The sequence below is a fragment of the Sprattus sprattus genome (assembly GCF_963457725.1).
Source record: "Sprattus sprattus genome assembly, chromosome: 4".
NCBI classification, from domain to species: domain Eukaryota; kingdom Metazoa; phylum Chordata; class Actinopteri; order Clupeiformes; family Clupeidae; genus Sprattus; species Sprattus sprattus.
Genome location: NC_137923.1, coordinates 40,210,452 through 40,233,728, shown reverse-complemented (window position 1 = coordinate 40,233,728; position 23,277 = coordinate 40,210,452). Strand labels below are relative to the sequence as shown.

Sequence of the window (23,277 nt, the reverse complement as noted above, 5' to 3'; positions counted from 1 at the left end):
CATAGATTCATTTTCAACCTTCAGCTACTGTTATAAGCTAGTCTTCTTTTCAACTTGTGTTGTGGTGGCTGTCATTTCGTGAAGCGTGAAATAAAGTCTTTTTTCATAACTTTAGCGCGCAGGAAGTGTCATTACACAGCAGACCAATCGTAGATAAGCAATGAAATCCCTGTCCAATGAACTATCACGATATGGGACTCACCCATTTACTCTTCGATCCCCAGCCGCATGAACGTTCGTTTTTTCCTCAATGAATATTTGAAGTGATTTATTATAAATCGATACTTCAGGGAGAGTGCATTTTCTTGGATTCTTTTCATCTGAAATCTGAAAAGACAACACGGAAATGTCTCTAGTCACTGTACCATTCAATTGGTCAACACGCATGTCAATCTAAGAACACGGAACTGCGTCATCTAGTTACTTTTCGCATGCTTTCGACAGCGTGGATTGGATCGGTGGACAGCAAGGTGGGCAGCATATTTTCGTTTTGTAGTCGGCTACAGGCATATCTCATGAGTTTCACAAAGTGCACAGTACAGTCAGCTTTTATATAGATTTTCCTGTGATTATATATCATTTACCATACTTCAGCATTATGGAGAACATTATTATCTAGCCTGTTCCGGTCTTCCCAAGCTATAGAAGAGCTAGCCAGGTTAATTTTAAAGAATATTTACTTCATTCTACTATATTGTGTGTACATCAGTGTCTTAATTCTTATATTAAGACACTGTTAAGTATGGTTCGCTATTTAAATTACATTGTGAGGCGATGTTGGAATGTTGAGTAATTTACAGTGGTGTTGGTAGTGTTTACAGTTGTCAACCTTATGCAAGTGTCTGTTCTCTTCACCAGAACATTTTAAAAGACCCTGTAGTATAAATCTAATATCTTGTGTATTGTAGACTCACCAGTATGTGGTGGTGGTGGTGTATGTGTGTGTTTTCCTCTGCAGTGGCTAATCTTGTGTGAAGTTGTGCTCTAAGAACTCACCTGGTTTGCGGTCAAGATGATGGATGAAAGCAAGGCCAAGGAGCTACTGCCATTTTTGACGTCGGAGACGAGACCTGACTTGAAAAGCCAGGCAACAGGGTACATCCTCGGTGTCACAGCCACAAGGGACGGCTGTCGCTATCTCAGGACCAAACCAGACATCCTCAAAGCGCTCTTCACACTAACAACAGATCAATCAATAGCCATAGTGAAGGACTGCTATCACTCTCTCATCAACCTTTCAGCTGATGAGACACTGCATCAGCCATTGGTGAAAGAGGTCAACGTTTTACCCACACTCTTCCAAAACCTGCTGGATCCAGGATACATGTTCTCTGACCGCATTTGTACTATCCTCACCAACCTCTCTCGACACAAAAAGACCTGCATAGAGGTGTTCAGGGTTATGAAGGAGCAGGAGATTGGCTTGGCCAAAATAGTGGAGATCTTCTGCACAGAGGGGTTCAACAAGGCGGCCTCGCTGCATTACTTGGGCCCCCTTCTGTCCAACCTGACACAGTTGCCAGAGACCAGAGAGTTCATCCTGGACAAGGAAAGGTTTGTTTACATGAGGCAGCTTCAAGTAGTGTCTTGCTTTATACATTCTGAGTTGATTGGAGATGTGATGTGTTTCCTCTCAGAGATCTGATTAATAGCTTTGCATTACTCTGATGATTTAAAAGTGGAATTGTCTAATTCAATTCAGTTGTATTTATATAGCGCCAAAAAATTGTCTCAAGGCGGTTTACAGAGCCCAGGGCCTGAACGCCCTTAGAGCGTACACATAGGTGAACCTAGAGGTATTGACAAGTTCAGAATTTTCCAAAGTACTGATATTTAATGGAATTGTCTGATGCATTTTCTGCAGATGTGTCGTGCAGAGACTTCTGCCCTACACGCAGTACAAAGAGTCAGCGGTTCGGCGGGGTGGAGTCGTGGGCACATTGAGAAACTGTTGCTTTGATCACAGTAAGAGACCTTTTTTTGTAACATCATTCATTCAATCTAACTATACTTTCCTTAACTTAAGTGGTGTGCTTTGTGAGACTGCCTGAATTTATTTATTAATTATCTGTTTCATTCGGATGTGCTCAAACCTGTTCACAGACTTTGGATGTTGTGAACAGTAAGTTCCACTATTCAAGTCCCTTCTTTTTATCTGCAGTACACCACGAGTGGTTACTCAGTGATGCAGTGGATATATTGCCTTTTCTGCTGCTGCCATTGGCTGGGCCTGAAGAGCTGTCTGAAAAAGAGAACGAAGGTACAATGGCATTATGAGTATGACAGTTTAGAGAAAAATAGCAACAGAAGAGCTTTGTAAGATACTCAGGTATTGTAACAGATTTCATCAGATGCTAAGTAACATTCTTTTATACATCTATTCTTAAATCTGTTGGTAGGCTGCTTGAGCAAATGTAGTTGTGTCAACTGTCCACTAACTGCCACTGACATAAGATGAACACAGATAAACCGTTATTGTGAGAAGCAAAATTTGCTGCGAAAGAGGGGAACAAATTGATTTTGAACTAACATGTCCAAGGAATCAATACAGTAGAATCAACCAATCAGTAGAATCATCAGAATGATTGAAGTGTTGTTATACAAGGCCTCTTGTCATTGAAACCTATATAGAATATAGAGGTACAAGGTATGCTTTAACAAATGTTGAGGAAAGTTGCTTTGCGCTCAGTAGGGGGCAGTGTTTGTTTTTGTCACAGCTGGCAAATTGGGGTTTTATGGTAAGTGATTCTGAGTGTGTTCCACCACACTGTGTGTTACAAAACAAGACTCAAATGTGAGTAATATCAGAATTTCTGAAGCTGAATGGAAAGAGTCGAGGACGTCATCAAGGCTGCTGGAAGTTGTGAATTTGTGCCGTGTCCAGCTTTAGGATGGTGCTCAAAGGCTGCGGTCTTATAAACTAGTTTGAAATTCTTCATTCGTGTTGGGTTTTATAGCCTTGTGGAACATGCCTACAGTAACCACACTTTATAATTAGCAGCTTGAGTGTCTGGATGGAAACCAATCGAATAAAGAGATGGTAGTGCTCATGGGGCCTGCTTAATGCCAGTCCACGCTTCAAACTGTCGCAGTACTGATTCAGGCCCCCAAAAACGACCAATTATTAGGCTACTTATTCACTCACATAAAGAGAGGCAGCAAACAGTGATGTCAAAAATCCTATAATTGCATAAACCATGACATATGTGTATTTGTAGGGTTGCCAGTAGACTTGCAGTACCTGCCAGAGGACAAGGAGAGAGAAGAGGATCCAGACATTCGGAAGATGCTCGTCGAAACTATGATGCTTGTGAGCCCACTCCCATACATAAAAACTAAAAGCCATTCTATGCCTGGCAGCACTCTTGCTGGCATGACAAACAACATAAAAACGTCTCCTTCGGTTCAAGTCAGTGTGATATGAAAGGGATCACCTTACATAAACCACTGAAAATGTCTAAGAATGTAGGTGTGCCTGCAAGTCACACTGAAATGACTGCATGATCTGTTTCTCTGTTTGATTCCAGCTGACTGCAACTAAGGGGGGGAGGCAGATTCTAGAGAACAAAAGGGTCTACCCCATCATGAGGGAGTTCCACAAATGGGAGAAAGAACCAGAGGTCGATGCTGCCATCGAGAAACTTGTCCAGGTACAAATTAATGTTGAAATGAATAGTCCCCTCTGTAGGTAGTCAGTTTCAGCCATTCGCCTTAGGCCGTCAAATTTTGAATTCTTCATTTCAACACAATTTGCAGGTATTATTTTTTTTATTTTTTTTGCACACTCCCAGTATCCTTATCCCACCTCCATGTGTGTTCATGTCAGCTGTTGTGCTTGGTAAGACACCAGACACCAAGCAAATGAAGTCCAGAAACACCATACCCAGATTTACAGTCTGGACAGAAAGAAAGAAACGAAGAAGAAAAAAAAAATGGATGCTCTAAATTAATTGGAAAAAGTCTGATCCTATCCCTGTGGTGTGGCGACAGTTGTGTAAAGGGGAGTTTTGGTGTGCGTGTGTGTGGGGGGTGGTGGGGTGCACAACTCAGTGGAAAAGATGTGACACTGTCCCACATTAAACCCAGATCTCTTCCATAACATCTGGGAGATCCCTTTTGAACCGCGGGCCAGTGGAGGAGCCTCACTCGCCGAGCCTCACCCAGACGCTTAAATCGGGGCCATAAAGCTGTAAATCTGAAGGCTCAAATTTGAATCTTAATATTTATCTAGGACTAATAGGATTTTTAATATGCTGAAATATTGTGAATAACAAGCCCATAACTTCCATTATATTACTGGAATACTAGCGTACTTTTCCATGTTGCTGGAGTTTTGTAATTTGGTCATCTTGAAAGGAAAAGTTCCACTTGTTCTGCTTGCTATATTGACTGGAATACCATCAAAGTACAGTGGCTTCATTATAAATATTATACTGTAAGTTAATCCTCTGTCTTGAATCCTAAATTACACCAATTAAATTGGTTATTGTTTTTTTTTTTTTTTTTTTAAACCGGATCAGTCAGTCTATAACTTTATAGGCTAGTGTAATGTGTACTTATTGTCCTCGTCACAGGTGCTGATTGGCGATGAGCCAGAGAGTGGGATGGAGAACCTGATGGAGGTTGAGATTCCTGAGGATGTGCAGAAGAAACTTGAGGAACTAGATGCCAAGGAACAAGAACAAATAAAAAAAGAAGAACAGGAACTACTCCAAGCAGAGGCAGCGAAGAACCAGCCCAAAAGCCAGCCTTCAGAGGAACTAGAGAGATGATAGAATGGATCCTCCATATCACCTCCACACAACAACTATTTGTAAAGAAAACAAAACCAAAAAACTGACTTATCAAACTATGATGAACAGTTGTGTTGATGAACTAAGGAGTATTTGTGTGTCAAATGTTGACTCATGATGGACACTTTTAATGGAATGCAACTGCAGACAAAAATATAAAATAGTAAAATAATGTATTTAAGTACAAAATGTTGAGTCCTCTTCATTTCTCTTCACATTCTACTGTCGCGGGTATGTCCATTTAGCAGGCCCTAGAATCCCGTAGTGGGGATTTTCATTGGGACCCGAGGTGGACTTTTGTTCACCGGCAGTCTGTCTGAGAGTCTGTACAGCTGCTTCTGGTTCCGCAGCTCCTGGGCCATGGAACCAGGCTTGCGGAAGTTGGGCAGGTTGTGGAAAGGCTTGGGCATCATTGGCGGTCGAGGCCGAGTGAAAAAGAGCTGGTTGGGGTTGCTGGCCTGGTCCACCATGGGCCTCATCAGCTCCTCTCGCTGCTCCTCTCGCTTCGGCAGGATTCGACGGCTGTCGGCGCTGTTGGCCCCGGAACGGCGTCCTCCCAGGACCCTTTGTGGCCCCTCGGCAAGGGTGGTGTTGCTTCGTGTGAAAGGTGTGGTCGTGGAGATTGGCGTGCCAGGTCCCAACTGAAAAGCGCGGCTTGTCTTGGCCTTGGGAGATGCTGGGAAAGAAACACAACTTTCCATGCAGTTTGGCAGACTCAGGCAAGCACTGTCATCACTGGATTGCGTTTGACAGGTCTGAAAGAGGGATACGAGGTGCCTAATGCAGCACAGTTGGATACATTTTTTGGAGCACTGGAGGAGAAAAAGAAGACCTCACCATCATGGAACTTGTTCTCCGGGGTCTTGCTCCCATCTGTGATGTAACTCTTTGTGGCACGCAGCTTAGTCAGGCCGGTCGTGGGGGGCGACATCCAGTGGTGACGGCAGATCTGGTCAAGGGAAAGCCGGGCCGAGGGTTGCCACTGCAGCAGTCTCGTTATCAGATCCTGACAGGCTGATGAGAGGTTGAGGTCAAAGGTCAGAGATCAAAGGTATTAACCTTTGTTGCCATATTCATTATGTATTCGGGTGTATGGAAGATGTGGTGATATGCTGAGGTTAATGTTCCTGGATTAAAAAAGGGACAACAGTATTTGGACAATCCACTACACACATTTTTCCCATGCAAGACTTCATGGTAAAGCAATTGTAGTTAGTGGTGAGAAGAAGAAAAAAAGGGTCAATCACGAAGGTCAGGTGAGCAACCACAAACAGCAGTTAGTTATGCGATATACATCACTTCAAACCTGTAATGTTGCATAACGACATACAACTGTGTGTGACAGGTGTTGGATGAGTTACAGACTAATACGTTTCAGTTGCAAAACAGGCCTGATGTATGATCCAGTCTGAGGCAGATTCCATGAAGCCACAAGTTTGAAACAAGTTTAAAGTATTGACAAGGATGGGGCCAGGATAAATGTTGTCGGCTCAAAGTGCAGTATCAGCCATTACTAACAGAAAAGCTGTAGTTTTCTTTTAAAAGCCAAAGTTTTGATGGCCCTAACACATCAGAATTCTAGAGTGCTGGAGATTCTTGATTATACCCACCAGTAGCACTCACAGGAGGTGATGGGTATCCTATTACTAATCGTACCGACCATATACAGCATTGGGGAAAAGATACAAGGCTCCATGGCCCAGTAAAGCACCAGCAGCAATTAGGAATAAGGAGAAACGGGCTTAACATGGTTATAACATGGTTGGAAGGCATTAAACCCTGATCATACAGAAGGGAGACAACCACACTCTCTGATGCACTAATAGGTATTACTAGTAGAAGCAACCCCCCTGTTCTAAAGCAGTTCATAAAATACCACACTGCTGAATGATTTTGTGTAAGCCCTATATTCTATAAAGTTCTGTAGAATACTTCCCAAAACTCCAAAATGCACTGGCTTTGCTCTGCCTGCTTGTCTTTGATGACTAAGTGTCGCATCAGTGAGATGTTACCTGTGGAGACAGGGGTGTGGAAAGGTAACTCCTTCCTGAACAGCTGGACCAGTTTTCTGGGGTGTTTCTCTTGGTACGGTAGCTTCCCAGTTACAATAGCATACAGAATCACACCTCTAAAGGAGAAAGGTCAACACAATGGAGGTCGAAATAAAAGAGAAGGCAAAAAAAATGATGAACAAGATACACTGACATGCATTTGCTTCAGTAAAAGGATAAACACATACTTGTAATGAATGATTAATAAGTACAATTTACTAATTACATGTCATGCCAAAGCTATAGGTTAAGGTGAGTATCTTACAACACGTCAGCCTACTGAGTACACTATACAATTGACAATTGTTGTGAATCCCTTTTAACCAATTACACTGTACTTAAGGTCTCTTATCCCAACATAAAGTTTAGCCAAAAGTTGAAAGTGTCAGAGTTTAACTCCACTTACAAGCTCCACAGGTCAGCCATCTCTCCATTGTACTTCTGGGACAGGAGGATCTCTGGAGCCGTGTAGGCCACAGAGCCACAGAATGTGCTCAACAACACGTTCTTATCTCTGTAGCTGTTCGCAAAGCCAAAGTCTGCAAAGAGACATGCCAAACAGATGCAATCATTGAAATACTTGCTACTTACTTAGAGTTGTTACCGGTTCAGATAATTTAAAATGGGCTACAATTAACAAAGAGGCTCTTGGACCAGACCCTCAATAGTCGGAATCAAACCTCTACTCAACCATATACAAAAGACAGAGCAAGACATTTCTAAAGCATCTAACTTGATCACCTTATACCCACCTGTCAGTTTCACAAAACCACCCTCATCCAAAAGTATATTTTCACATTTCAGGTCCCTGCAAGGAAAAAAAGAGATTAAATAAAAAGTATAAAAATTCACAAAAACACAATCAATAGTAAGATTATGGTATCACCAATATATTTTCTGCAAAAAGCTGGACAAATATATTTCCCCAAACCATCATGTGGACAACTCAGATCAGAGACACAATCATCCCAAAACATGGTTCGCTACCTGTGCACAATATGGCTACTGTGGCAGTGCTTCACAGCGCTGACAATCTGCTGGAAGATCCTGCGCGCCTCGTCCTCCGACAGGCCAGGGGTGCCCTTGTTTTGGGAGACAGTGTTGATGTGCTCCAGCAGGTCTCCACGCAGAGCCAGCTCCAGCACCAGATACACTCGCTTCAGCGTGTGGAACATGTCATACAGCTGGATCTGAAGGGGGAGAGGGGGGTTGTCGTGGAGTTCATCAGCTGCATTCAGCTGGTGTTTACCGATAAACCACGCTATGTATGACATTCTGAGATGCTGTGGTATATATCGTCAGGCTTTAGCTCAGAGAACCGCTGTGCTCTCCACCCCCCTGCTTCACATCCGAGTCAGCCACAAATCGCTATGAGCTGGTAACACCAGTGGCCCAGAACCGGACAAGATGGAGCTACTGTCTGGTCCCACAGCAAAGCAACAACACATAGCAACACAGCACATGACAACACAGCACATGACAACACAGCATATGGCAACACAGCACATGGCAACACAGCACATGGCACAGCTGAGTTTTTGCTAAACAGACACATTTCATGTGGAAGGAAGACGAGTTGAATGGGTAGTAAAAACCCCAAATCCTTTTTTCAATGGAGCAATTTTCTATAGGCAAGTTCAACATTCTTCACACCCTATACAATGTTTAGATCTCTGGTAGAGTGTCTCATATGTGAGTACAGTACGAACCACAGAAGTGGACATTCCACAAGCAAATCATAGGTGTCACTCAGTCACATACCACACTGGGGTGCCGGTATGTGACGTTCAATGCGTGTATCTCTCTGTGGAGGAACTTTTTCGAGTACTCAGGAGGTGCGTGGTTGATGGAGATGATCTTGATAGCCACCTTGAAGAATAATGAAATCATCATTTGACATCTTCCTAATAACATTGAGCATTACTTTTAATAGCCTTGAAAGAATAACAACATAAACAGCAGTCTGGATCGAAAATACAAGTCTCATGTATTTTACCATGTTGTGGTTTTTGCTCCTGAGGTCGTTGCCAAGCTTAAAGTTTTGACAGATCTTGCTTGGAGTTGCATATCCCAAGTAAACTTTGGAGAAGGCCCCCATCCCAATTTTTTTTGAGGACAGTAAATACCCATTCTCCCTGCACTCGTAAGCTTTCTCCTGCAAGGACGTTCTTGTTTCCCTCAGCTTTGAACTCCGCATATTTTTAAATAATTCCACACATCATTGCTAAATAATCACGCATATTCTGTAAATTAATCTTATTTCTATTCATTTCAAGTAGTTTAATTGAATAATTGATCGAAAAGTCCTGTGTTGTCCTCCTCTTAATAATGTATTACCTCTTGTTAAGCCTACTCTTCGGAGAATTCAACAAGCACATAAAAACCAAATCAATGTTTAGAATTGTCTCTTGACATCGTGACGTAGGGTGTTCTACAGCGCATTCATAATCAGAGCCTGAAAGAATAGAACGTGGCGTGGACTATTTAAGAAAATAATAGTTTGCTATTTTTAATGCCATTTGTCTTCGATTAGACCACAAAAAAATAAATCGTATCGTGATAGTAGACAGTGCTGTGTTGCGCTCTGACATCATTTACTCAATTTGGCTAATTTAACGTAATCCTGATGTAGGCTTAATATAAAAGACTGTGAAATATATTCGTGCTTTGTCACCTCCTACTGGGCAATGGCTGGAAAGATTCACCATGTCATACTTCTAGATCCAGGCCGTTTGTAGGGAAAGGAAATTGTCCGGTTGTGATATATGGAGGTTATTAGATTTAATTACATCTGCAAACGTTCCAGTACAGCTTAAATTTCCCCATTATATTTCAAATCTATATGATGTATAAGGCAGAGCTTCCGGGTGTGGTTACAGAATATTACAGTAAAAACAACCATGTGGCACTCAAACCAGAGTTTTGTGTGATAAGAAAACACGGTGCCTGATTTTGCGGCAAGCTGTAATTCAGAGTACAAAAGGGAAGCGTGGGCACTGAGGAGAAGGTAGGAGTTCGCGGCATGCCATCACTCTCCCTGCCTCGTATTTTCCTTGGCCTAGACACGGGGGCGAAAATGGCAATTTCTGTTAGTGTATGGCGGTCAGCGGCAACGTTGGAGCACTTAAACGGGAAACTGACAGGTATAGCCTACTTAATCTTCGAACCCTCAAATAACGCAGTGACCCCTCGGGATCACATTTTCCACGATCAGAGTACAGCCACATTACCATGGTCGAGATGTTGAACTGGGCTGATTAAAGTAGCCTATTTTGTTTTGATTATTGCATTTGAATGAACGTGGTCTGGAACTGTACAACTCCAATTATCGATCAGCTGCGCTGAGGACGGAGGAGAGGGAGTGGTGTGTTTTCTCTGGAGTCGCGTGTGGTTCTCTGAGGATTTTTTTTTTATTTAAGTGGTCGTGAGTTTACCTTAGGGTTGCTATCAAGCTCTACGCACCGGAGGTTCCATGAATGTTAAGGAGGAAGGTGTATTCCCATTTCAGTCCCACGACGTCAGTGCGTCTCCACCTCTCACTCCAAGAGCAATTAGAGCCCTTCCTGTGGATGAGAGATGGGTCTGCTTTCATTGGCCATCTGCTCCCATTCGGTCTCTCTCTCACTCGCTCGCTCCAAACATCTCACTCCGAATAAAGTTAAAAAGGAAAACAGTGGAGGTTTTTTACAGAGAGCCGACCCGTCGTCAGACCACATTATTCTGAAGAGAACTGAACTGACACTAAAGCAAATGGACTGAAGAGGCTATTGCTCTCCCGTCCAGTCCAGATGATCTAGACGTCACCACTGCAGCCAGGCAGGGTCGTGTCAAGACAGGAGAGAAGGGGGGGGAATTGTTACGTCTTTTTTCGTTCATGTAAAGCGAATTCCACTAGCACATCCAAGGTCTTGGGCTGATGGCTGTAAGTAATGAGCGGAAGAAAACAAGGGCGTCACTAGGATCACAGCTAGGGGCGCAAAGCACGCACTGCTGTCTGGACACTCCACAATCTAAAGAAAACAGTTGGGGAAACATTAATGATGTGAATTGAAGTCTTCATTTTTCTCACATGTGAGTTTGGGGGCTTGGGCTCAAAAAGTTAGATTTGGCAGCTCAGATCTAACTATCTCCATAAGGGAGTGAGAGCTCTCTCTCTCTCGCTTCCCAAAGTCATAACTTGTCAACACCAGACTTTTAGAAGGAGAGTGTTATACAACCCGAAAGCATTTTTTGACTTGTCCCCATAAGAGAAGGAGTTTTATCTAGAGGTCTTAAAGGTGCTATTGAGAATCCTTAATGGTCAGCAGTTTTGGCAGAGGTTTGTTTTCAAACTCAGCACGCCCTACAAAACAGCCCTTTCATTGAGTGTATATTTCAAAGTCCCTCCCAAAACACATGCAATCAGCCTGGCTGAGACAGTTGATTAACTGACTGATCAGGTGGGTGGCCAGTCCATGCCAGAGACTGTAGGTTGTCATCAGACCATATAGGCCTACTTATATTGATGGCTGCCAGAAAATGAGGGGAAACGTATGGACCCCACCTTGAAGGATTTGTTGGCTGTAAAAGGACTCTTTCATATTTTCCCAGCCCAACAACCCTTAAAGCACCGTTTAAAAAAAAAAGTACAATTACTATACTAGTATGCCATGACTAATTCAATCAATTGATATCACTCTGTGTGCTGAACAACAGAGATGACTTTCAATTGCAATGAATATGATGTTATGTTCTTGTCAGACAAGGTATTGACGTATTGTTAGCCGTTTTATTTCAAACAGGGCCATATCTAAAAATAAGCTGTGCATTTTGAGGTGGGGGGGAATCATTGCCGAAGCTTCAATCTGAAGATGACAAGGTCCCGCAAATGTCAACCATTAAGCTCAAACCAGTTTACTCGCAGCTGCCATGGGAAGTATGAATTGTTCTGACACGTCTACATTAAGTCATTGGCAAATTTGACGGCAGAGCCTCAGCTTTCATTAAGGCCTCTGGTGTAGAGGACGGGACTGAGGGGGAGAGAGGGAAAGTAAGAATGAGAGAAAGAGAGGATCAAGTCTGAACAGGTGGTAAGAGTATTAACCAGGAAGCAGTCGGAAACCAGATGGACACACGCCACTGCAAACAATCTCCTCCGTGCAGCAGGACAGTGCAAACGAGGAAGAATAACAAATTACCTGGAAAAAAAGTTGCGTTACTTGCACCTTACTTACATAAATACATCCATTGCTTTCTTCGACCACTGGACTAACAAGGAAAGGGGGTATTACTGAGATATCTCTGATTTCAGTTCATAAGAAACAACCCCCACAAACCACTCATCAAAGGTCAGGTTTTACATAGCCAAACCTCAGAGGTGGAGAGGTCACTGGAAGGTCAACCATACACACACACACACACACACACACACACACACACACACACACACACACACACACACACACACACAATGAGCAGCTAAAAATACTGGTCCTCTGGCATGGTTAGTGGTTCTGCAGGCTGTGCCCTGCCTATAACAGGAGGGTTGTGAGGCAGTCTCCAGAGTGGTGACCCAATTTGCTCCTCCAGAACAACTCTCCAAATATTTACTTAGAAAAGATAAATAGAAACCCAACAGAAGCTGCCTCTGAAAAGTCAGAAAAGGCCTTAAGAAAATGAAAGATATTATATGCATCTATAATATGTGACTATAATAATGATGATTATGATGATGACGATGATGGTTACAATATTACTGACCAGAATTCTCTCCAGGCTGCAAAGTTTTTCCAAGTGTGTTTTAAATGAACCCTCTGTGCACCATTTCTCTCTCCCACCACCCCCTCCATTTCTTTTATTCTCGGAAAAATGGATTTCCAAATCGAGCGCTCCTGATGGTGGGACCACGGCGTGTACTGTAACGGGTGATATACTTCTGAATTCTCATTCACCTTCTCACGAGTTTTGACCTAAATCTGACACGTCTCATATCATAAACCCTCGCGTCCATAAATCAGGGTAACACCAGTGTTTGGGCCTCGAGATTGGAGCTCCTGTTTCTCCCTGAGTCTGCGCCGCCCTTGCCAAATGCTCCACATCCACGGCTACCTCTGGCCAATGAGCTGGGTGAGCAAACTGCCTCGACTTAGATACCTCACCTCACTGCGCAGTTTTACTGCCTAATTGGACTTTCTCTTATTGACCAAAGCGAAATATGCCTGTTTTAACAGCTGTTAACTACAATTCGACATCTCCGGAGTGTAGTCAACACTTGGAAAAAAATGAAAAGAAGGAGCTTTAAGCCCCCTCCCTCCTATGGTCACCTCCTCCTCCCCAGTTTGTCAGGGAGGCCCTTGCCAGTTTGTAAATCAGTGGACCTGAGCCTAAGGAGTTTTATGCTGTGTCATAAGCCATGGCTCCGGCAGCCGGCAGTCATGGGCACTGACCCCTTTTGTTTGGTTCAAACTCCTTTCATCCATTCACTCAGACAATGTGATATAATATATAAGCACTTATTAGCCAAAGTCCCCCTCCCCCCCCCAAAAGTAAGAAAAAACATGACGTTTTTTTATTTCGATGACTAAATATTGGTTTCCTAAGGTCCAAAGTATGTAGCGTTGTGGAAACCTTTGTCTCGACCCATGAGTTAAAAAAAAAAGATAGAAATGACAGGATGGGGTTCGATTTCATTGTTTTACATTCATGGCAAACACCATATATTTTACAAGAGGCTACTGTGGGTTGCATCCTGTCAGACAGACAGGCAGTTTATTTATTTATATTGCAGGTTGGCCTCTGCTGCAGAAATAAGATGGTGGGGGGATTGTGTGGAGTCAGGGGATGTAGAATACAGGGAATAAAAACCACATGTGAATTTGCATACGTCTAACTCCTGTGTCACATTGGTTTGAAGGGAACTGCCTGTTCCCACTGGCATCTGCCTCAGTGTAAACACCAGTGACGTCGCTCACTCTAGGCTAGCTGGCAACGCTTAGCAGAGGGTGGTGATGGTGGTGGTGTTGCTTTTTTAACCCTCTCAGGTCAGCAAGTGCACAAGGTTTCAGAGGCTGATAGAGATGGATAGAAGGTGCTAAGCAGAGAGGGTCAAGGCGAGGGCAAACGCAGAGTAATTCTGATTATTGCACCCAGAAGAGCCGTAGAGCGGTCGCGGCCGCGCTCCCCTGCGTGTCACATTGAACGCCTCCGTGGACCCTGCGGCTTTTTCCTCTTCCGCTCTTTAAACGGCATCTGATCCGTTAGCGGGGGATCGGGGGAAGGAGAGGGGTAGGTGGAATGGGGGGGGGAGGAGGGGGTTAGGATGGGGGAGAGTGAGGCTGCCGGCTGCATATCCCTTTTCACCCCCAGAAACAAAACAGTCCAGACCAGACAAGACGGAGGGCCTGAGACAGTGCAAAACAAGCCCCCCCCTGATCTCACCGCTTGATCGCCGACCAAGTCTGACCGAGGCCTGCAGATCCTCCTCCGGTCTGGTCTGGCCAAGGTGACGTCTGACCCCTGGGTTCCCAATTTAGGGGGTGGTGAAAGGAGAGGAGAGGCCACGCGTGCCCCCAGACGCAGACAGAGAGCACACAGACTCGTGCGTTCACCATTACCCCGGGGCGGTGTGAGCTAACGCACTGTGATGGATCTGCGACATTAAAGACAGTGACACTTTTAAACTGTGGACTCAGTGTGTGTGTCTGAGAACTAAGAGTATGCATTGTGTATCAGTCAACGTGAGTGTGTGTGTGTGTGTGTGAGTGCATTAGGGGGGGTGGGGTTATGTTTTAAAACAGCATCTGCCTCCCATTTAGTGCATATAGCCTTGAACTGGACCACCTCAAGTGTGATACTCTCTTTAAGTGTTCTCCTGAGAAGGCCCAAGCTGGGCCGGTTTCAGCACAGTCTCTCTCCTCTCTTAAGGTGGCCGGATTGATTGCACTTGATATGAACTGTATTTCGTTCAGCCATACATCGGGTGTTAGATTTCTCCCCCTCCCCTCCAAAAAAAATCTTTATGACAGCAATAAATTTATATAATTGTTGAGGTTTCCCCTTTGTTTTCCAGTAGATCTGGGGGTGATTTATAGGTATTCTCATTTTTGTTTTCTTTTTTTCCTGTTCAAGCGAATGATTAAGTTGGTGAGCGTAAAACAATGCAGCCAACACTTTTTCACCAACTATTAACCCAGTCACCAGTGTGTAAGGAAACAAAAAAAAAGGAAATTAAAAATCTACTTGCAGTCTGTATTACTTCACCACCTGCCGCATTGAAAAGAGTCAGTGAGGCTAGAAATTATTCCATGGCTGGTATTAAGTCTCATTTAGATGTAAGACTTATCACCAGTTAACGAGCAGGCATCAGCACTTTCATTTATTATCACATAATTTTGTGTGTAGCTATTGACATTCCTCTTGAGGGTTCCAGGGTTCTAAAAACCTTGTGTGTCACGGTGATTAATAACATTACGATGAGAAGACTTGCATGTGTTAATTAGGAAACCACTGACGAGAAAGTAATTGGAAAGCACCAGCGAGGCTAATGAAGAAATGAGGGGTTATCGGATGTTTTAGGCCGGGCCTGTCATTACCTCGCTAACGCGCCAGTCACGGTGGGGTGAACATGGGAGGCTGTGTGAGGTCATGACGGGAGCGTACAGATGCGGTGACCGCGGAGAGGAATGTCCCCATCTCGTCTCGGAACACGTTTTTCATTTTTTTTCTTTATTCTTCTCCTCCCTTGCTCCTCGTCCTCATCCGCCCACCTACCCGCCGCTTCCAGTGCCTGGGGCCACCAAATGCGGTACCCCCGATGAGGTGAGCTGGGAGACCCCGTCGGGACATCACAGCGCTAGGCCACTTCCTGTCCTCGCCCTCCGACGCGGCAACCCCCCCCCGGCAATGACGGAGCGAAACGAGTCCCCCGCTCTCATTCGGCCCTGTAATTACAGCTCTGTCTCAAATCAGCGCCCAGGCGCACTCATGCTCGCTCACTCGCCTCTGGTGAGGGCTTAATGCACAACAGATGAGCCGGTCCGGTCCTGCGAACGTGCTCAGGATATGGGAAGAAGCCCACCGGATCGCAACCGTTCCCTACCCAGCCTGGGCCATACGACAGCGGGGTGGGGGGGGCAGGTGGGTGTAGAGGGAGTTTGGGGGGTGTATGGAGGGAGGTGGGGGTGGGGGGGGGGGGGGACAGGTTAGACGGGGAGAGATCTGCTCAGAGCGTCCATTAACTTGTTTTCTTACCGGCGAGAGAGCCATGGTCCAACAAACACATGGTTCATTTTCAGTGATCCGCACGCTGCGCCCCCGGGGCCGTAACCCTTGATTGACACGGGGTCCGTCTGCTCCGGGTTGCCTGCACCAGAACGTGGGGGGTTGGTTCTGGGCCCGGGGCCGAGCAGTCACAGCTATGGAGTGAAGCACACAAAAAAAGAGAGAGAGAAAAAAACAAACAAACAGAACGAGTGGCGTAGTAAAACTGTTTCCTGTCCTCGGAGCCCCTCCACATAGAACATTGAGAATCACGGATTGGCGAGCTTCAGGGAGCTCACTCACCCTTCAGGGGCCCTGGCCACAGACTGCAGGGCTTTTAGCATCATCATCTAAAACAACAAGCAGAGCCAGGGAAAGAAGAGAGGGAAGAGAGTCTGTGTGTGTAAAAGAGATAGAGAGAGAGAGTGAGAGAGAGAGAGAGAGAGAGAAATAGGAGTCAGCGACAGACAGAGTGAGAGAGAGAAGGTAGAGAGAGAGTAAAAGAGGGGAGACGGGGAGAGAGAGAGAAAGATAGAGAGAAGTGGGGGGAGGAGGGGGATGTAAACACACTCAGACTGTCCTGCTGTCTGTGTATTTAAGAAATACTGGGATTTCTGCTGGTGCGATCCACTTAAAGGCTAGCCAAGGGATCACATTGCCCCCTCCCTCTCTCTCTCTCTCTATCTCTCTCTCTCTCTCCCACCACCAATACCCCAGCCCCACCACCCTTCCCCTCCCTCCTCAGAGCCCCTTCTTCCCGCTCCCCCCCTCGGCTTCCTGGAGGGAGTGTACTTTCTGAACGCTGTCCAGGTAAGGATTTAGGGGCTCAGATTTACGACCCAGGGGGGACCCCACAGCTGGGGTGAGGATTAACAGAGGGCCTGAGCAGGAAGGTTTGGGGGGCAAATAAATCAGGGGGTCTAAAAAACAGAGAAGGAGAACAGAGGGATGGTGGAAGGGAATAGAGAGAGAGAGAGAGTAAGAGAGAGATAGAGAAAGAGATAGAAAGAGAGAGAACTGATAACACAAGGAATGGAAAAGGAGAAGAGTGATGAGACAAGAGGAGAGATAGGAGAGGACAGGAGAGAAGACACATCAGTAGTTTTGCTTGAGATCAGACGTTAAGGAAACCAGTAGAAATGAATCAACATCACATAATACTACATCAACTTATCTACGCACATCTGTTTAGAAGAACAAGAATGAACTACATCACACTGCTACATTTAGCTACAAAGTCACTCCTGACTGTGACACTTAATTTCACCACCTGACTTGCCATTTTTGGCTCGTGTTTGCCGGTCATGCGTGCCTTTGGGCTCTGTGCCTTTTTCTAAATACAGCATGTCTCTTTTGGCTGACTGAGGAGATGAATGGGAAATGATGTTAGGCCAGTTGGTCATCATTCTTGCAGTGTCTCAAAATGTGTCCTCAAATAGTCAAGGCCCTGGTCTCAGACCACAGACTATGACTGTAGCCTAGGGCCTGAGGAACATCACACACACACACACACATGCTGCCCGTGATGACAGATGTGTGTTGGAGAGTTAACTTTCTTTCACACACTCACACACGCACACGCACACACACACACACACACACACACACACACACACACACACACACACACACAGTTACTGCATGTGACTGCTGTAGCGAACAGTTAACTGCCTCCGCGTGCACACACACACACACACACACACACACACACACACACAAGACTGCTTGTGGGTGGAGAAGAACCAGGAGAGCAGTTTAATACAGAAAGCAGGTCGTCTTGACTGGAAACAGGCATGGTGGCTGGCGAATCCCGGTCATCTGCCTGCATGCTGCCTGTGAGCCTTTGCCACATCCTGTTTTCAGAGAGATGCCGATGTCAACTCTTACCGAGCCCTCGGCAGTGGCGGTGGAACGAATGGCGGGCTCGTGCCCAGTAGCGGGCAAAGAGGCATTTTTATCGCCTGTTGGCCAATTCCCCAAGCATATCCTCAACAAACCCACATGACAGACAGCAGGAGCACCACCACCGTATGCGCTTCAAGGTATGCTTGAAAAGGAAGAAAAAAAATGGGAAAGTTATTAATCTGTAACCTCAAGTCATCTTCCAAAAGGGGATAAGCACCTGGATACATCAGTCCCTTCGAATGAGTGCGGTGTGCTAAATGTGTGGAGTGGTACAATGGAAAAGCCTAAGGTGAGGCTCTTCGTCGAATTCACAGTGACAGGCCCCAGCTTCGGACCAGTGATATCTATGGTAACAACACAAGCAAACATTTGGATATTTGATATTCATGATTTGCTCTGGTATTGCGGGATGTTTGCTTAGCCCAGGAACATGAATCCCAAGCTCTTTTTGGTCTGTTAAACCTCTGAGGCAGCCAGAGCCGCAGATCGTGGGCCGCTGCAGGTAAGCAGTCCTGCCTGCCAAATCGGCGGCGAAAAACTATTATGCTACCAGAAGAATCACATAAAAACAAAGCCGACTCCGGTATTTACACACACAGGAAACCGACTGGACAGATTGCCAGTCTAGGTGTGAATATCTTCAAGCTGCTTTACTTTCTTCGTTTTCTTTTTCATTTTTCTCCCCCCTCCAACCCTTCCACCCCCCTGCCAGAACCCTTCCTCTCACATCCTGGAAGAGGTCCCTTGGTGTCCAGATAATAAAAGACTGCTGCTGGGTGCCGCCAGGCCTTGTTACTCGCACGCCGAGGGCAAGGGAGACAGGCCTTTTTCTTGCCTGGCCTCGCCTTCAAAAAGCCAGCCTTCCATATCAAATGTGGTGCTTAAAGTAACCAGAGAGCAGCCTTTTACTTTTCTCTAAATTAGCCTAGGCAACTCAATTTCACTGTGGTTTACTTCCACCACCGTCTGCACGGCCTGTGCGCGATGATGTCATTGCAAGGGTTGTAAGCACATGTGCGGGGGAAAATAGAATGAGGGAGAAGAAGGCAGGGAGGAGTAAAAAAAAGGTTCCCCCATTTAGGGGTAATTTGTAACAGATCTGAATTAAGGCGGCTGCCAAGGGTTCACAGTGCTGTTTTCCTTCCAATTAAAAGACTGTAAACGAGAGAAAAAAAAAGGTTTTGAGAATTTTGCAGGTGCTGCAAATTGAGGTCAAGGAGTATCAAATCTGGCCCTTCTCCCCCCTGAAAGATACTCTGTTTCAGCAGTGGGCGACGAGGCTGTAGTTCCTCAGTTTTTGGTATTGCCTTCAGAAAAAAGAAAGAAAAAGAAAGAGAAAGAAAAAAAAATAAAACAGCAGAGGAATGTTTTTCACGCTACATCTGCCAAAGTCTTCAAAGCTGAAGAAGGGCTCCATTGTCAACAGGGGGAAAGGACAGACAAAATAAGATTGAGCATCTGTGCGAGAGAAAGCGCTCCTGGCCTACGCTGCATTCTGCCCTCTGCTGACTACCGTCCTCCAAAAGGACTCGGGGAACAGGGTCTATGTGTTCTGTTTATCTGAGAGAGTGGGCCCTTGTGCATTCGGTTCCCACCTTAGAAAACAGACACAAAAAAGGACAGTAAACAGCAGCAAGGAGCAGAGCTGAGGACAAACGACAGACTCTGGAGTTCTACTGTCAGCGGTGATCAAAGTGCTCTTTCAGCCTCAGTTCAGCCTCCCACTGAAATCTCCAGCACCAAAAGCCCATGGATGAGGGATTTGCTTGTAGTGTCCAAACTAGGATATCCTGAGAGCAGAAAGCAAGGCAAGTCTGTGGCTTGACAAGGGAATATTTTTTCACTGAGTCCGCTGTTGGGTTTGCTTAACACTGGCACTTAATGCATAACTGTGTCTAATACTCAATAAACCCTGCTTTTATTTCGGCCTCAGAGCGAAAAATCATTGGAAACCATAATGGCCTTGGAATTACAATCTTTCAGATTCCAAACAGAAAACCTCATCTCCAAACTGTGGTCTTGATTAAGTAGATAAACTTGAAAAAAGTTTCTCAAACATGAGTTGCAGGGAAAATATTAATGTGCCCTCGCAATGTCAATAATGTGTTTGGCTGCTACTGTTTGGAATGACTCAATGTAAAAAAAAAAAAATTACAAAAAAAACCATCCGTCTTCTGGCAATAAAAGCCTTTGGACCCGAAGCGTCTCCTTTTCTCCTCGGCGCTCGTAATTCTCCCCGGTCGCATAGTACATCCCCCTGAGCAACGTCTGGATGCCTGAGACTCTAAAAATATAAAAGCGATCGACCCTGACCGTCATTACACAGATGGTCAAAACTAAACGTGTTCTTTCTCGGGGAGACGAATGACTCCGTCGCCTGCCAATCAGAATGGGCTGGGATGCTTAGTGGTAGCCCTTTCTTCCCTCAGCCTTGGGTAGGCTTGGTTTACGACTCCGGGGGGCTACACCCACAACAGACCTGCTGACAATAAGAGCATTAGCCCAAATGAAAGCCTTGCCTCTGCCTGGCGGTCCGAAATTAGCTTATGGAAGCGAGGTCTCGGGAGCTTTTTTGGAGCACAGCGCAAGGGGAGAAATGGGGCTCTAATTTTTTCCACTTATTGTGGAATGTGGTCGTCCCGGTGCCCAGTTTCTCTGCACCGCATATTTGCTGTTTGTTTTGACCATTCTCCCTGCGGGAAGAGAGAGAAAGAAAAAAAAAAGAGTCCGAAAGAAAGAAAGAGAGAGAGGAGGAAAAAGGGTTAGAAAAGGCAATGGAAACACTCAGCGTCTGCCAGGACTGCATCCATTTCTTCTAAAACTATTCGGAGTGATGCAATGGGAGTGTTACTGGGTTTCACTGACAGGAAAACCACAGGTACACACTCTGAGACTCTCACTCACTCACACAACACACACACACACAGAGCTTGACAGACATCCAAAGCCTCCTATGGGCTTTCACTACCACAAACTGAAGGCCTTTATACTGGCCATAGGTAGACGACCCCCCCCCCCCACACACACACATACAGAGAAAACCACATACTATACCCATCTTCCCGTGTCCAACCGGCTACATAAAGCTGTATTTATTCTACAGTAGGGTCGCTGATCTGCGAAGGCCTCACCAGACAGTGCCCCTGGCGAGTCTGCTGCCACGGCTCACCGTCCGGAGGAGCCGAAAGGAGGAAGTCATTAGCAGGTCACCAAGTCTCCCACAGACTCCATGATGTCATCCCCCCCCAAAAAAGCCAGACCGGGGAGCCTTTGGAATTCCTCCTGTACCATTTTCGGTTTCAACAGGAGCGTGGCGAGCACGTCTGGGGCCACCGTCTGAATCTTACCGGGTTTCACGCTACCCGCCACTGCCAAGCGCCACCGCCGCCACATGGGCACACGCCTCGGTCCGCTCTGTTGGCATGCCAAGAATAGCCGCTGCGCGTGTGCCAATCTGTGAATGATTTTTTTTCAAAGTGCGCTATGCCCTTTAGATCATCTGAAGAGACCTATCTACTTCCACTGATTAAAATATTTTTTATGCGCGCCCATTTCCTCTATGGCCATCAGCCACAAAGTGAGTTAGAAAAAACAGGACATCAAAACTCGGACAGCTGTGATCGATTGAGTGGTTTCCCTCACTACTGCCGGTGTTAATTGATAAGTGTGGTAAAAATGAACCTACTTTCCATCTTAGAGAACGTCAAGAGAGGAAACCGATTAGACGTGGAGAGAGAGGGAGACAGTGCAATATACTTTATGAGCCATGGCTTTTTCAACGCTCTTGTGCATGTATGCAATATCAAAGCACTTCCAACTTATTAGGACTCCTTCAATGTAGCGTTTAAATGTTTTGGGCCCTATCAAGTAAATTCGATCTTTCGGGGAAACTGCTGCCTTCAGAAAACGTTTATTGCTGCCAGTGTTCCAGTTGTCCATTACAGTTTGCATGAAGTTCTCCACACAAAAAAAAAACACCCAAAACTTCCTCTTGAGTAACACTAGAAAAAGACCATACCATTTTAAAAAGGGTTTGCTTTTATTTTTGACTAAATTACTTTATTTCAGAAAATTTAAATAACCTTCCTGATACAGTATATGCACATGGTTCAATTACATTTATTCATTTTGAAGTTCCTTTTAGCAACAGTGACTCATTATAGAGTAATAACAGTCATGCTTTAATACGTTAGGAGATCTGATTCCCAATTAAATCCCAATCAATCAGGGGGTATAAATCAGTTGAATTATATAACCAACTAAGTAATCTCATGTATTGCTTCTTCTGTCCTGCTGTTAAGTGCTCACAACCTTTCTATATGTATCAGGAAGGTTATTTAAATTTTCTGAAATAAAGTAATTTAGTCAAAAATAAAAGCAAACACTTTTGCCTGGGCTGCACTGGTACCCAGAGTTCCATACTGTTCAGTGTGGACATGCCTTGAGAAATTGGGGCTCCAAAGCCGATGATAAGACAATAAATTAGGTTTAAACGCTGTGGCGAACTGCATACGCAAATGAAAGTGATTTAAATGGCAAGGCTGAGCATGAAGGATTAAGGGTTTAACGGCTGTGGCAAGGTTTGTGAAGGTTTAAGTACACCTTTTAACGCAAATTCAAAAACCCTCTTATACAATCAAAACCACCACTAAACTCCCTCTCTAACAAAACACACACACACACACACACACACACACACACACACACACACACACACACACACACACACTCTAACTGACTGTCACACTTGTATTTCCAATGGACAGTAAGCATGCAGACTTTTGCTTTGTTTCAAAAATATCCACTCCGGAGGCCTTCAAGGGCCTTGAAAACGGCCCAAATAAACTCTGCAGCCTTTCAAGAGTGACTGCTCCTGATCCTACTTGCGTCCGCCGGTCCGGCGCTGCCGTAGTGGAGTGGGAAGCCGATAGAGCCGCAGGTGGACGGCCTTGGGTGAAACCCGATCCCTAACACACACACACACACACACACACACACACACACACACACACACACACACTGGCTCCTGATCGCTCACGTCTGGGCCCCGACCGCGGTGAAGGAAAGGGAAACCTATTCCCAAACCTCCACCCCCCCCCCCCCCCCCCCCCCCCGCTGCATATATTTCAGGAGTTTTGAAATCACCCTCTGTGACCTAGTGAGAACACAAAAGGAGAGGGAGAATGTGGTGTGTGTGTGTGTGTATATGTGTAGAGCGGCGGTGGGTGCGCACAAAAGCAAAACAGACACATTTCAAGAAACACCACATTTAATTAAAAATGGTCATCAAA

The 23,277-nt window shown here is 45.3% G+C and overlaps 2 protein-coding genes across 2 annotated transcripts; one reads left to right on the top strand and one right to left on the bottom strand.

Moving 5' to 3' along the window:
• Positions 1-444: 444 nt before the first annotated feature.
• hgh1 (HGH1 homolog) lies at positions 445-4,951 on the top strand. The gene is made up of 7 exons (XM_080838155.1): positions 445-470; positions 959-1,554; positions 1,865-1,965; positions 2,162-2,260; positions 3,219-3,310; positions 3,528-3,650; positions 4,575-4,951. The coding sequence occupies exons 2-7, from the start codon at positions 1,013-1,015 to the stop codon at positions 4,770-4,772; spliced, it is 1,155 nt and encodes a 384-aa protein (XP_080694281.1). The 5' UTR covers positions 445-470; positions 959-1,012; the 3' UTR covers positions 4,773-4,951.
• A 93-nt stretch (positions 4,952-5,044) lies between these two features.
• On the bottom strand, positions 5,045-16,198 carry LOC308364879 (testis-specific serine/threonine-protein kinase 5-like; the record flags this gene model as incomplete). Its single annotated transcript, XM_080838156.1, has 8 exons — positions 16,073-16,198; positions 8,606-8,713; positions 7,832-8,034; positions 7,597-7,652; positions 7,251-7,383; positions 6,806-6,921; positions 5,631-5,807; positions 5,045-5,469 (listed from the first exon to the last, which is right to left on the bottom strand). Exons 1-8 carry the CDS (start codon positions 16,085-16,087, stop codon positions 5,045-5,047), a joined length of 1,233 nt encoding a protein of 410 aa, XP_080694282.1. The 5' UTR covers positions 16,088-16,198.
• Positions 16,199-23,277: the final 7,079 nt, after the last annotated feature.